Source organism: Xenopus laevis, chromosome 4L (genome assembly GCF_017654675.1).
Source record: "Xenopus laevis strain J_2021 chromosome 4L, Xenopus_laevis_v10.1, whole genome shotgun sequence".
Lineage (NCBI taxonomy): Eukaryota > Metazoa > Chordata > Amphibia > Anura > Pipidae > Xenopus > Xenopus laevis.
In genome coordinates this window covers 53,615,840-53,631,291 of record NC_054377.1, presented here as the reverse complement: position 1 = coordinate 53,631,291, position 15,452 = coordinate 53,615,840, and the positions used below count along the sequence as shown (strand labels likewise).

Below are 15,452 nucleotides of genomic sequence, written 5' to 3'. Positions count from 1 at the left end.
TCATTCTTAATATGCCGAAATGTTGACAACATTAATGAATACTTATTATTATGGACAATTACTGGAGGATCTTTTTATCCTATTCCAGGGGGGAGGATAGTTATTGAAGAGACAGAAGAGATTTGAGGGGTGAGTGATTCCCACCTCTAGATATTTAAGATGGGACTGCTGCTATATGTAGTCAGTTTCATTGAATCAGTTCAACCACACATAGAGGGGTAAGTTGATGTTTAAAACCTTTGATCTGTCATCAGCATCCCTTTTTTATCGCCTATTCTCTTTTCAGTATTCCTGTTTTACCACACTTTCCCTTCTGCTCTTCAAACACTATTTACTGACACAAGGTATTCTGCACAAAAAAGATATTCCTCAGTTTCCAATAAAGTTTGGAGTATTACAGCCAATATTAATATTACAATAAATAGGCACACAAACCTATTTCCCGCCTTACTGTTATATGGTGCTTACCGGGTTGATGGTGGCGCTGATACTGTAGCTCTGGGGCTGAAGACCAGGGATGAAGCGAGACGCAAGGGACGTGCGGCTTCGGAGCAGAAGAGAAGTGTTCCTAGGTTGGTGGTCCCAGAAGAAATCAGACCTGTGGGCTGTAACGTGCAGCTGAGCCAAGATGAGTGGATCCAGGGAAAGAGTGTAGAATCTCCGGAGGGATAGAGATGGAGAGCCTGCCCTTAAAGTCCGACAGCTGTGTCTCGGTTGACAGTAGGCACCGAAGCTTGTTCTTGTATAGACTGGAAACCATAGAGTGGCAACATTACTGAGAGTGGGACAATTCACCCTTATAAAGTAGAGAATAAAATATTTGCTTAAATTATTCCTGCTGATCAGAGAACATGTTTCTGATTGGAGGTATGTTTGTAATGAGCCCAAGTAAATCTAAACTAGAAAAAGTAAATATAGCAGCATTTAGTGGGTTTCAGTGTTTGGGGCTACTGTGTATGATTTTGAATAAACTTAGAAGTCTTTCCTTATTTGTCTGTAGTTTAGGATTGTAATTAAGGAAACACTTTATTACACACAGACCATGATTGTGCTGCATGGGCCCTTTATCTAGTGTGTTACAAGCAAATGTATAAAGCCACAAATATGTTGTAATAAAGTCCCAATTGCAGTTATTTCGCTGCACCCAAAGTCTCGTGCTACTGTGAGGTTTATCACCTGGGCACCTTATTTGTGGCTTCTTTAGCTTTTGGTATTAAAGCAACAGTTTGCCACCAGCAAGTTTGTACAAATTCTTATTTGTGTTCTTTCCATCTATAAATATTCTCTTTCTTTGACTCCTATTGGCATTCAGATATTGGCAAGACTTTGAGCACTGGCTTCTGACATCTCTGTCAATGCAAGATCAGAGATAGTGCTGACTTCAATTCATTATTATTATGTACAAGGTCACTATGTGCATGGGTTATTCTTCCAGCTAAGCCTCAATTATCAGTTAGTTAATATGGGGAGAACCATAACAGCAGCTGAGCAAAGTGTCTGTGTTGAGCTGGCTTGCAGTATGACCTGATGTTGGCATGGGGCAAAAACATTCTGATCATCCTGATTCGGCTTAATACATTGGTGGCGAAATTGGCCAAAAAATTCACCAAATGAGCAGTTCTTGCCACGCATGCTTACCTTTTGTCCACTCTGTTTTTTTTTCCCTAAGGTGTGACATTAGGCAACTACATATGAATTATGGCTTTTTAACTGTATGCTGGGTATCTCTACTTACCAGGGGCCATTGTGAACTTTTCTGGGGGCTGGACTATGAATCCGACACAGATTGGTTCATGCTTTTCAGTCATTTTAAGACAGAAGGTAATACCCATCAATGCATTTCATTTATTCAGCAAACACTGGCCAGTTCTAATTATTCATTCTCTGTCTTATAAGTTGTCTTGTGTGTTGCTAATTTAAGTTTATGTAATGCAGACATGGAAATTCAGGTAAAATCAACTGTTTTCTACCCACAAATCTATCCTTAGGGCTGCTTTCATAAAAGACATCCTATGTAAGGACTACATGTGTTTTTGTGATCTATGTTGGGTAAAATATTGTAAGTTAACATGAGGTAAGGTAACGTGAGTAACAGCTATGTGTGATCTCTTGCAACTGTAACTTCTCTTTTTGTTGTCCCAACAGCAAATTGCACAGTTCTACCACCAGTCCCTGTACAGGTAAAACAATGATATGTTCTCTTCACATTTAAATGCAGAACTGTGTGCTATAAACAACTTAAAATGCAAAATGACTCTTTAAGCTGAATCTGAGTTATGTAGAATTACATTTTCTTTTCATTGAGTACCTGGATTTAGGTTTAGTTCCTTTGTGTTTTCTCTAAGTAGTGGGATAAGAGTGACTGTACTTGCTGTAAAGGTTTTGCACCAGAGTGTCTCACCTGGTGCACAGAGAGGTGCTTCTGTTGCTTGAAAGCTTGTCTACACTGGTCACAAATGTGGTTTCTCTCCTCTGTAAATAAAAGTGAATGTATTCTCATGTTCCAACATTGCTGCAGCACTGGAGGAATCAGTGGTATCCTGCTTGGATTTCACCAGAGACACTATTTCTGCTTACCTGTGTGAATGAGCTTGACATGCCTCTGTAGGTACTGGTCTATCATAAATACTTTGTTGCAGCCAGGGTGTGGACATGGTCGCTCCCGCACCTCCTCATGATGTTCCTTAATGTGTTTCTGTGGGGTAGAATGGGGGGCTAAAACAAGAGTTTGTAATCATTTCATTTGGTGCTTAAGCTGGAAGATATTTGAAGGAAAGTTTCTGTTGTTTCAGTGAAATGGTCATTTGCAAGTACATTTGACACACAGGCTAACAGACTTAACATTTTCCATTGGTATGACAAATGGTTTCCCCTTTTACCTTCATATCGTCAGAACCTCTGTATACAGCTGTGCAGCCTTGGTAAGGAAACTTGTAGGCAGTTCCTCCCTGCAATTGGATGAAAGAAAAACCTTGTTAACATATCAAGCACAAATATTCAAGAGTCCCCTGCCTGGAGTAGAGAATCCAAAGACAGTTCCAGAATTATCGAACAGAGCTATACAGCCCTCACCTTTCACTCTTAATTTTCTTCACACAGTAACAAAAAGCGTATATAGTCTTTATATCAATAAAATACTCCCCCAATCCACACAATTTTTCTCTCTCTCAGGTTTGATAAATAAAAGTAATTCTAGCTATGCATTAATATTTCCAAAAGTTTTTCGCAAATTTTCGTGACTTTCGACAGTTGTTTGGGATAGGAAATTTACTCCAAATGCACATTCGCCCAAAATGCCATCAAGACATTGTCGATTACTAGAGAAGAAGAAGATGGCTGCCGTGAACTCTGAGGCCAGAATCTGCACGGAGGGGTGAGTAAAAAATTAGGGGCATTTGCCCAGGGGCAAGGTAGGCTGGGGGGGAGGAGGGAGGGGGTCTACCCAGGGTAGGGGGGGAGGGTTTTTTTTTATTACAGGTTGAATTCTCTTTTAAGCTTAGTTCTCCTTTATGAGATAATAAAATGTGTCCCCTCAGCTAAAAGAAATTTGTTTATGGGGAAGAACAATTACAGAATATCCAATCTGTTTGGCTTCTTCCAGAAGGAACTGGGAAGTATAATTGACACTCCTTATGTATTCCACATAGGCTCCCTAAGTAGGAAAAAAAACGAATAAACCACGTATAACTTTGATAATCACAACTAAAAAAAATTTGAAGATGAGGATATGGTTGCAAAAAACATTGTAAAGCAAGGGAGCAAGTGCAAAAAATATACTAGTTGCTTGAAAGACAGACAAGATTCTTAAACGTTCATCACTTTTTGTGATGCAGTTTTCACATTAATTAACATACACAAAAGGTATAGAAAAAAACCTTTTGCAGGTATGGGGCCTGTTATCCAGAATGCTTGAGACCTGGGGTTTTCTGGATAATGGATCTTTCCGTAATTTGGATCTTCATACCATACATCACTAGAAAATCATGTAAACATTAAATAAATCCAATAGGATTAATTGTATCTTAGTTTGGATCAAATTTAAGGTACTGTTTTATTACAGATAAAATCATTGGATTATTTGGATAAAATGGAGTATATGAAAAATGGCCTACCCATTATTCGTAGCTTTTCGGGTTATTCGGGTTTCTGGATAATGAATCCCATACCTGTACTGCAATTAAGAAGATATATTTTTCTTTTTTGACAAGAACGCGGGTTGCCCAGGTACAGAAAATGTGGGGTAGTAGAAAAGTCCAAATGACTTTACTGGTTGCTATGGCTTAATGCTGCCTACACTTCAGTTACAGAAAATTTAGTTTTTCTATTTCAAAAAGTTAACATTAGTTCAACCCACCCATCACTGTCAAGCCACTATTTTTATTTGGCTTTCGTGTAAACCAGTGTCTCTTGAATGTCCAGATGTGCAAAATATAAAATTGAGACCACTGCCACCATTGAGGTGATTTAGTATTTAACCAAAATACATATACATACATTTATAACTGGTTGGCTAGGCCAGTTTGTTAGGCTTCATTTAATCTCAGCTACAGTTGTGCTTGAAAGTTTGTGAACCCTTTAATATTTTCTATATTTTTACATGAATGTGACCTAAAACATCATCTGATTTTTAAACAAGTCCTAAAAGTAGATGAAGAAACCCTAGTTAAACAAATAAAACAAAAAATATTATATTTGGTCATGTATTTAATGAAAAAAAATTATCCAATAACGACCAACTTGCTATGCAATGGTTGGCATAGTGTATATTAAGACAAATCACCCTATGGAAATCCATAGGAAGAATTGCCATGATTTCTGGAAAAAGTACAAGTACACCTATCACAGAAAAACAGCTTCACCCATCAGAGGAGTGGGCTAACAGAGCTCACAATCCAGATCCATAAGAGCATCAGGTATTATTCTTACTGGAAAGACAGAAATGTCAACTAAACGCTTGTTATTAGGGTTCCCAATTGTGAGGCCTGGAGTAGTGACAGGTAACGCTCAGCATGAAGGCAAGTTAAAGTGAGGCTACGATTCACCTGAAATCTGTGGCGGTGAATAATTATTTCATATTCTAGATGTTGTTAAACTCTGTTCAGATAAAGGGGAGCTTGGCTTCTATGAGGGCTTTAGTCGAAATGACCAACAACTGTGACATTAGGATGATACTGATCCAGTCGTGGGGTTTCTGTTACTAAATGGTTACATGACATAAGGTGTGGAAGTGCACTGGCATGGCTAACATGGCATTAGATGACAAGTGGCAATCCTACCAATTTCCAGCAGCAGCAGCAGCAGAGAAGCAATTGGTGACCCATGCAATGTATTAAAATAATAGCAAACACTCTGCATGGAATAGCACAGGGCCAGGCACATTCTAGCACCTCATCCACAAGTCAGGAGCACAATAAACAGGAGCGTGACTACATAAGGGCTGGATGTACCAAATATTCCATTTCTACAGAGACATACAGGAGACAACAGGGATCCACTGCGGTCACTGACACTACAGACATCCAAGTTGACACTTTTATGGCTCCTGTCATTTTGCTTCACGGAACTATTCCTCCCCTCCCCCGGAACTATTCCTCTCCTCCTATTCACTTTCGCTTTCCCATCTCACCCGGTTCCCGGTGTCCAGCTTCTGGAGAGGCGTCAGAGCTACATCCCCCAACGGAGGAAGAAGCCATCCGCGTAAACTAGACATGTATCAGAAATCTCCCGGAACTGTCTTGTCTCAGTACACAATCCACCCGGTGTGTATACAGAACACACCTACCCGGGAGGAATTAGGAAGCGCACACACTGGTGAAGTCACAGCGCCACCTGCTGGACATGACACAAAGCGGCGACTTTAGCTAAGGAAGGAAAGCTCGGGAAATGAATGGATTTATGTATCACATACCTTGTTGGAACATTAACAAACGAGGCTTAGTTTGGAACTGCTGCAGCAGAAGTGGTAGCGCCTATGAGCTGCTCCCCATCACAATCAATGTGTAAACTGTCAGGAAGGTCCCAAGAAATAATTGTAACAACCCCAATAATAAAAGCCACAGTCAGTCCTGTAAAGCTGTTATTTAGCATTTCCATGGCATAACCCACAACCTGGTTTAGTTATACTTAGTCCAATACCTTCTAGATCAGGGAACATTAGAGATCTAGGGGAAATACATGTAATATCAAAAATGTAATTTACCCAATAAAATGTCCTGGTGCCTTCAGTTGGGAACATGGTTATTATCCCTAATCTTTCTAAACCAGTATACTCACTGCTGAATGCTCTCACAGTATATCTTCAGAGCTCTGCTTTGTGCCCAGGTCAGACTACAGCCCACAGCATTCCCTTTCCTGAAGACCTGCCAGCACTAGCAGCAATAGCAAAACTAGAAATTAATATGTGTATCATGTGATGCATGTAGGGTTGCCACCGTTTTGGAAAAAAAAATCCCTATTAATAACATTGGAGTCAACCATCATTTTTATCGGCCAGGCTGGTGAAATTTCTGGCCAGGTGGCAACCCTACCGCAAATACAACTCTTGTGCCCAATAGAAGAAAAAGGAGTCTGTACCTGTTGCCAATGTGTGTCAGTTTTATTGAAGGTGTGATTAAAACATTTAATAGGTACATGCTCCATTTTGTTGTTTTGGGCACATCAGGCAGAACTACCAGGGCCCCCCGGCAGCTCGCGCACTGCTGATTCCGGGCAGAAAATCACATACGGAGGGGGGTGGGCGCCTGGCTGCACGTCCCCAACCAGGGCCCGCCTCCCTCTAGTTACATTAATGCTTTCCTTGTTTCTTGATATTCGTTCTTTATCATTTTTTTTAGTATTTTTTTAAAATTTGCTTTTTTACCTGGCAATGGTTTAGGCAGTGACATAACTAGATATTACTGGGCCCCACAGAAAATTATTTTTCAGGCCCCGAAAATGTCTAGAGGTTTTTTGAGATTGTATATGAATTTGAGCCTCATTGGGCACCTTCCTCTTTAGTTACACCCCTAAACATATGTATAAAGTCATTGAAAGGGAAGTGACCTACTGCCAATGAGGTAGTAACTATAATTCTGGGTTATGTTACACTATGGGGAAGAAGGATTGCCTAGCAACGTAGGTTTCCCAAAGTCCAACTAACTTGGCCAGATTGCTGGCAGGACAAGGGTTAAACTTTGTTCTCCTGTTTGCTTACAAAATATTGCAGACTTTACTTATTACTTACTGATGGTTAGTTTCTCAAAGTTTTTCTGCCTAAACCCACTGTTGCTACAAAGTGAGAAGTATTTATAGGAGTATTTATTATGCAATGATGCCTTAGTATTGTAAGTAGATCACTTTTAAATTATGCAATTTACTGTTTGTAATTAAAAATTATGTTATGTTTAGTTACCACATGAATATAGGGTTTGGTTGTACTGGGGTTGTTCCTATGTTATGTGGCAATGGGAATTTAAAGAGAAAATATACCCCCCTTTTTTACATACTTTCATTCAGTTGGGTTTATGTAAAAAAGGTACACAAACATTATCTGAACTTCTAAACAGAAATATAAATATATTTTATTTACACAAACATACCTGATTCCACAGACTGAAGGACACCAGCTTTCCCAAGATCCCTAATACTGAGAGTGTAATGCAACCCGATTCCTCACTGTATTCAATTGTGAAGTGATGAATTTGGGGACTTGAAGTCCTTCTGCTTTCCATAGTGGGTCGTGAACTACAAAGAGCTGTATTTACACAATAATCCAGGAAAGGCTCGGATTTGGACACTAACATTAGTATTAAATGTGGCATAAACAGTTAACACTGCTGATTACTACAGGGAGCCAGGAAAAGCAGCTGGCATGTGGCTGTATATCTTGTCTCGAGAAGCAGCATAATGGATATGAGCAGCTGCTTTTATAAGAAATTGCAGTAAGTACCTGACCTGTCCAATGGCTTATTATGTGCTATGTACATCAGGGCACTGTAGCTTCACAAGAGGAAAAGCAACTTGCTGGAACTGGGCTGTGTCAAGAACAACTTTTAAATACAGTATTATCTGGCAGGGCCAGCACAAAAAACTATAAGGGTTCCATACATCTAAATGATTGCTGCAGTCACAAGCACAGTGAGCCCTTTGTAAGCAGCATATGGGCACTGTCTGCATGGGAGGGAGAAAACCCCAGATGTCCTGCATTAGGGCCCTAGCCAGACCCCAGATAAGAGCCAAGGCACATATATTGCTGCTGACAAATATTAAGACAAAGGCAGGGTCGGACTGGGGGGCTTGGGGCCCACCGGGGATACTGCCCCAGGGCCCACGCTGGCGCTCTAGTGCACGTGCACCGTCTCGCGTTTCTGCATACGCGTTTGTGTGCACGCAAAAAACGTTTATTTTGCCGCGACAAAGAGGAGCCGCGCAACACTAAGAAGCGGATCTGGCTCGGCGCGGCCCAGAACAGCAGGGGCCCACCAGGTTTTTTCCCAGTGTCGCAGTCTGACACTTGACAAAGGGGTTTTTCATTTTCCAAACACTTTTTTCAGTTCAATTGTTTTCAGATTGTTCCCCGAAATAAAGACTTTTTTCAATTACCTTCCATTTTTCAGTTTTTTTTTTCAAAATCTTTAAAGTTGGATGTTCCTGTCTCTGGTGTCTCAGTCTGGCAGCTCAGTAATTTAGGAGCAAACTCTAAACTGTTACAACATTCAGTTAATACATTTTGAGCAGCATCGCTGGAGAATTAGCAACTACAGTATATTGGACTTAAAAATATTAGGTGACAATATGATTTTAATTTATGTGGATATTGTAAGTTTCATGGAAAACAAGGACAACTCCAGTTTAGTCTGGTTGAAGGAAGCCTAAGGTGCTGTCACAACACTGAAAATCCTATAGTAAAGGAATAATCTGCCACTGTAATTGGGTGACACTTGTACTCATGAGGCATAGCACCCCTTGCTGGGAGTTAGGGCACAAAGTCCATTCCAACACTGGTGTTTTAATTCTCACGGAGAACAGAATGTCTGCCATAGACAGAGCTGTTTCTGTTTAGATAAACAGGACTCACACACAGTATTTTAATTTTAAAAAACATATTGTTGATCACAGTGGCATCGCTACCATTCAGCAGACTGTACACAGGGCCGGATTTAGAGACCCCCCTCCGGTGTGTGCTCCTCTGGATGCTGCTTCCTGCCACTTACTGCATGACCTCAGGGAGGGAGGGGGGTGCTGTGGTGTGAGGACCCTGGAAATCTTGTGTCTAGCGAGGGAGCCTGGCTCACTATAGTTACACTACTACTTATTTTGTTCATTGCCGAAGAGCACTCCCGACAGACACAACACAGAACAGACTGAATCAGTTAACACTTGCATTGCCAAGCAGTTAAATGCACTAACACTCTACTGAACTTTAAACGTGTTGCTATCACTATTAGTTTCTAATGGAATTCAAAAATGTATGAATAAATAAGGGGTTAAAGGGGTTGTTCACCTTTGCCGTAACTTTTAGTACGTTAAAGAATGTCAAAATCCTAGTAACTTTTCAATTGGTCTTCATTTTTTGTATGTTATAGTTTTGTGGCTATTTGCCTTTCTCTTCTAACTCTTTCCAGCTTTTTAAAGGGGGGTCACTCACCCCCTCTTTAAAAACAAATGTCTTTTAGGCTACAGATGTATTGTTATTGCTACTTTTAATTCACTATCTTTCTATTCAGGCCTATCCTATTCATATTCTAGTCTCCTATTCTAGTCTTTTTTAAAAATCAGTGCATGGTTTCTAGGGCAATTGGATTGCTGAAATTGCAAACCAGGGAGCTGCTGATTAAACATCTAAACTCAAAAAACACAAATAAATGAAATGAAAACCAATTGCAAATTTTCTCAGAACATCGCTCTCTACATCATACTTAAAGGTAATTTAAAGGTCCAGGGACTGGTGGTGGGGAATATGGATATGGGCAACTTGGCATACAAAGAAAGACCTGTAAAGATGACAAATTAAAAGAGCTTTGCCCGATTTGGTCACTCAATCATTTTAACAGTAAAAATGTTGGGAATATGATATTTTGCTGCCAGAGAAAAATGGGCAGCACAAACAAAGGGGTAGCGATGTTTTGTAGGAATCAGTCACATTGAGGAGTCCTAATGTTGCCAGTAATCAGCAGAGCCTAACAGCCAGACAGACATCTGGAACATGAGAACTGATATCTAGCTGCTTGGGTCATATGTATGTGCCACTTTATTAGACACAGCCTAGACAAGTTGTTTTATTATGTTTTCCCCACAACATGAGCCACACTGGATCCCCTACTGATCCTGAGCTTGGAGCAGGGCAAAGACTTTGTGCAGGAATTCCCCAAGAGTGCAGCACACCCAGTCATTTCAAGCATCACCCACCAGATATGGCCTTTTCACTAATTCTCTTTACACAGACTATGGCATAGACACCACTTACAGAGACCCACTGTCGGCTGAAATTCAGACTTTACTGCATCAGAAACCATTGTGGCCAAAGAATTATACTGGCACATTTTTCTCCTCTATAGTCCCCTATGCAGCACTATCAATTGCTTTATTTGTGTGTAATGATTAATCGGCATCTATTCATCGAACTGTTTTATTATTTGGAAGGGAAAATGGTAAGACCTGTTTTACTATCTATGAGAGAATCTCAAGCAGCTAAACTATCAGAATACTTCAGTTATTTATCATTATGTAAATGTCTGACAGTGATATTTGTGAGCAATTAATAAATGTATTTTTGCCTTCTGTCCGCAGATTGTGACTCTTTCTGCATTTTGAATGACCAGTCCCGACGGCTGTACTTTTATTTACTCACAGAACACTTAGCGAGATGGTGGTGCTGATTAGAGTAGTTTCTCTAAAGGTGGCCAGAGATGATTCTTTTGAAAAGTTCTTTTTGTGGGACTTATGTAGGATCGTTTAAACGAACAATTAGTCCATCAACAAAAAAGACCATTTCAAGCAATATCATCTAGTTGAAGCTAGGAAACTGTAGGTAGCTCTCTGCTTGGCCCTGCAAACAATTGGACAATGGATATGTTTCACTGTAACTGATGAAAACATTTTAACCCATTCGATCAATTTTCTGACCGATGTACTAAATCATTAGATAAACGATCGTTTGGTGCCAGCTAACCTCACGATAATTTGACAGGTTTGTCAGATCACACAAAAATTAAACAAAAAAATCTCAACGTCTATGGCCACCGGAAGGGTTGCAGATTTGTTAAAAAGGACATAATTGGGGCCTAGAGCAAAGCAGCCTAAACTTACTGTGGGTTTCTTAGACATTAGATACATCACTGCACACATAAAGTTCACCTTTATGGTAACTTTTAGTATGTTACAGAATGTTACAGAATGGCCAATTCTAAACAAATTTTCAATTGGTCTTCATTATTTATAGTTTTTTAATTATTTGCATGCTTTTGACTCTTTCTAGCTTTCAAATAGGGTTCACTGTAAGGCTACACATTTATTGTTACTGTTACTTTTAATAACTCATCTTTCTATTTAGGCCTCTCCTTTTCATATTAAATGTGGAGCCTAGATGGGTGAAACTTCAAGCTTAGCTGCTGAATAAAACGCTATAGAAATATGTTTTCACTTATTATTATTTAAAGAATTACCAGGCTGTATCACTATGCCACTTTCCTGACACATTTGGGACCCCCTGTCTGGCCTGGACTAGGATTCAATATAGGCCCAGACACATCAACAGAGGCCCAAACCGACCCAATGAATAGTGGCCTCTGGCATCTTCCAGCAGCTTCTCAGGCATTTGCCAGAATTCATAGATTTCCAGACAGGGCCAGTATCAGTCTGTTTTTGGATCACAGAATCTCTCTGAAAATAGTCTCTTCTTATACGCTTGTGTCTATACTGTACAAACATTTCCTAACCACATCCCACCCAGTTGGCTCTACTGTCCCCAAAGTAGGTTTCCTTTGTTGCACCAATGCTTCAAGGTGGTCAGGACAGTGTCTGTGTTGGGGGGATGTTTGGCTTTGTAGAACAATAATGATATTGTACAATCCTTCCTCTTACAGCCCCTTACAGTCTCAATTAAAGTGTTTGGGAAAGATAGTAATAGGGGGTTGAATTTTGGTCCTTCAAGTGAAATATAATTATAAATTATATATATATTTTTTTTTCAATAATGTTTTTATTTATTTATATGCGTTACATGTTAAATGGCATATTGCAGGTAAAATAATGTAAATAACAACAAAAAAAACAAAACAAAAACAAGTATATATAAATTATATTTTACATGCAAAATGCTCAAATAATATCTATGATACACTGAGGTAGAAATCACTCACCCCTAACAGAGCAAATAGTGAGCAAATTAGGATTGACCAGCATCTCCTGTGCATTAAAGCTCTTTCTGGTCCTCACAGTGAGATCAAAGTGGAGCACTGAATCTACTGAATTAAGCGTTGCCTGATACAGAGCATGGGGTTTTGTAAATGACCACTACAGTGAGTGTCATCTTGCTGTTCCTATTTGATATTCTTTTCTAGAATTTTTCTCTCTTCCAGAGTCTTGCCTGCGAAAGTTCTTGAGGGTTTCAAGCACCCAGACTATCTCCATGCCACCCAGGTCTGTCTGTTCCTCCATGCCATTCTGCTACAAGCAGCACAGAAGCTATTTCAGCATCAATGTACCCCCTTGCCAACAAGCCTTGCACAAGTCACTAGGAGCTACAAGAGGAGCTTTATTTTCTAAATTATTTTCTATGTGCCAATGGCTTTATAATCACCCTGCAAAGCTGAGATGCACTCAAAAATGTTGCCAGGGCTGCACCGAAAAAGCAATCAAAACCAAGGGGGGATTTTGAGTTTTACTCTTGCCTGGCCTGTAGGGAAGAGAACCACGAGTGCCCTATGCTACTGAGGAAACTAAAAATGTGCTCTATAGTGGAATGTTTGCTGTCTGCACACTCTAAACACTGAGTGATGTACCTGCTAAACATGTCTGCACTGACATGCCACCACCATGTTCTCACCTAAACAAGCACAGCAAGTCAGAGGGTGGTGAAGTTGAAATATATAAAAAATTCTGTTATAAAGAGTTGATAGGTCACTTTGTGTATTCCTGCATATCCATATTAACATATTCTCTGAAATAGAGACCTCTAACTGAACTTATTGTGAAAGTGTATGTGACAGAGCAGGGTCCAGTGTAATGCACCTTGGCCTGGGGCAACTCCAATCAGTTTTCTTATTTCCTACATAGGCCTGTATAACACCGACATCATTTAACACTCCATGATCCACTACAGTCAGGCCTTCCAATGTCACATTATAATAATGGCTTTTAGGGTGGCTGTCAGAGGTCAGAGCTCCTCCAATATAAAGATATTGTACAAGTTTAAACAATAGTATTAAAATTTATTCAGGAACATAAAATACACAGAATGGTAAAATGTATCTTATATAGGCCTTATGCAGTACTATAGGGCAGCTACAGCAGCACAGTTGATTCAACAAAAAGTCCTTTCAAATATAATGTGCTGGGAAGATTCTGAGATTGATTCTGTTTCTCTGTTGAGGGTATCAGCCCAATGTTGGGTTGCTCCAGACATGCTGCAAAAAGAACACGTGTGGCTCATCAAATAGAGAGAACCTTAAATGTACAAACATTATACATTCAAATACAATTTTTGTGCATTTGAGCAAACTTTTGAAATATTTCAGTGCTGCAAATAAGAATATAACAAAATGTCATTCTTTAAAAATAGGGTGAAAAAGGCAAAATGTTTTCTTGCAGCAAACAATACAATAGATTTATACAGAACAGAACTCCAAAGAACATGGCATCATGCTCACAGGGGTGAATAGCAACCGATCATAGACCATACTGCTGCCTGTTATACAGGATATAATTGTGCAATAAGGAAGTGCTTGGTGCGCACACAGTGCAAATGATGCAGATTTTAGAATATAATGGATACATTATATTTACACAAATTAATATTGTTCTGAAACCCGCAGAACTAGGAACCCATTTTTTAAACATATAAGAAAAAATGTAATTCTGTGCTTAAAAATCGATTTCCCTGCTCCATGGTACACATAGACCTAATCACTGCTACTTCCAATAAAGCATTTTTGATGTTATTAGACCTGTGAAGTTTGGAGGTCTCTGTTTGGATACATCTTGATACATGGGCTGCACCTAGGCCCAGTGCACCATTTATACCTGCATCTACTTGTATATAACTTGTAATTATGTATGGCAAATAAATGGCAAATGCACGTCCCATGATTGGTAGTTAAAACACAGTGATATGATGTTTTACTATTCTCCCACCCATTGCAAGAAGGAGGTAGTAGACTTCCGGGTTCGGCGCCTAACGAGTATGGAGGCATAGGAGCAGAGCTCCTCGTACCGGCACAAAAATCTGCTTCACTTGCCTGCTTCTACCAGTCGTTTTCCTCTCCTTGTGTAGGAGGTGACAGGGAGCCGTCGGAGAACAGTTGTGGTGTCCTTGCTTGGGATACAGAGTGTCAGTAGACCGGCCTCTTCGTGGGAGGTGCCACACAGAATTAGAGTGCTCACCTGAACGTAATTACCCTCTCGGGTGCCGGGTGCTAAACAGTCCACAGGACCTCCTGCTCAAGGTCCAAATAACTCGAACATCCAAAGAAAACTGTAGCACACCGATCAAACTTGTCTTGTGAAGAAAAGTGTTTTTATTGGCTCACGGCAGACATAAAGTTTGGCAACGTTTCGGGCCACGCAGGGCCCTTTATCAAGCCTTCGTGGGAGGTGCGACCTGAGGTAATGGTCGTGAAGAAAATGACGGGTTATAAACTCGGCTCCATAACTGCGGATATTTCCTCAGGGCTCGCCTCATAATGAGTCCGTAGGCTGAATAAGCTTTTATCTCCGCTGTCAAAGTGGTTTATTACTGAGTCTGGGGCTTCTGTTATTACGGACTTAACAGACTGTATTGCAGTTTTCAAGTGCAGCGTCGCCATCTTCTGACAGTTCCTGGTAATTACTGGCTCAAGGCTGCAGTTATTACTTTCATCTGCCTAGCTGGATTTCGGTTTGCTTCTTGGGGTTAACAAGTTACTCCTCCAGTGTTCAAGTCCTTATTAAACATTTTTGGTGTGGAGAACTTGTGCTTTCATGTGGTGACAGTTCTTCCTTTTTTTTTTTTTTTTTTTTTTTTTTTTGATGAAGTTTCACTCCTCAAGAGAACATTTTAGTTAAATTAAAATTAATTTTTAGTTAGGAAAAAAAAAAAAAAAAAAAAAGTTTACAAAAAGTATAAAATCCAGTAAATGTTCAAATAAAAAATAGAAAACTAAAAAAAAAAAAAAAAAAAAAAAAAACTACAAGAGAGTGGTAAATTCACCTTGTGCTTTTGTGAATTCCTGCTATCCACTAGCTTTCTGTCATTTCCCCATGATGTCATCAAAGTT

At 39.8% G+C, this 15,452-nt stretch overlaps 1 protein-coding gene across 30 annotated transcripts in view; it reads right to left on the bottom strand.

Moving 5' to 3' along the window:
• LOC108714052 (zinc finger protein 276-like) overlaps nucleotides 1-15,452 on the bottom strand; it is a 278,865-nt gene that overhangs the window by 39,210 nt on the left and 224,203 nt on the right. For 17 of the 30 annotated variants that reach the window (XR_005966779.1, XR_005966777.1, XR_005966782.1 and 14 more), the window contains one exon: nucleotides 13,393-13,604. Coding sequence is in view for 13 of the 30 variants with exons in the window: in XM_041589536.1 (XP_041445470.1) it covers nucleotides 469-749; nucleotides 2,578-2,695; nucleotides 2,880-2,948; nucleotides 5,627-5,710 (552 nt within the window). In the remaining 17 variants the exon portion in view is untranslated. Of the gene's footprint in view, nucleotides 350-468; nucleotides 797-2,401; nucleotides 2,473-2,577; nucleotides 2,696-2,879; nucleotides 2,949-5,626; nucleotides 6,137-13,392; nucleotides 13,605-15,452 lie in introns of those variants that run through there. The other 13 variants (XM_041589540.1, XM_041589541.1, XM_041589544.1 and 10 more) reach the window with 5 other exon arrangements.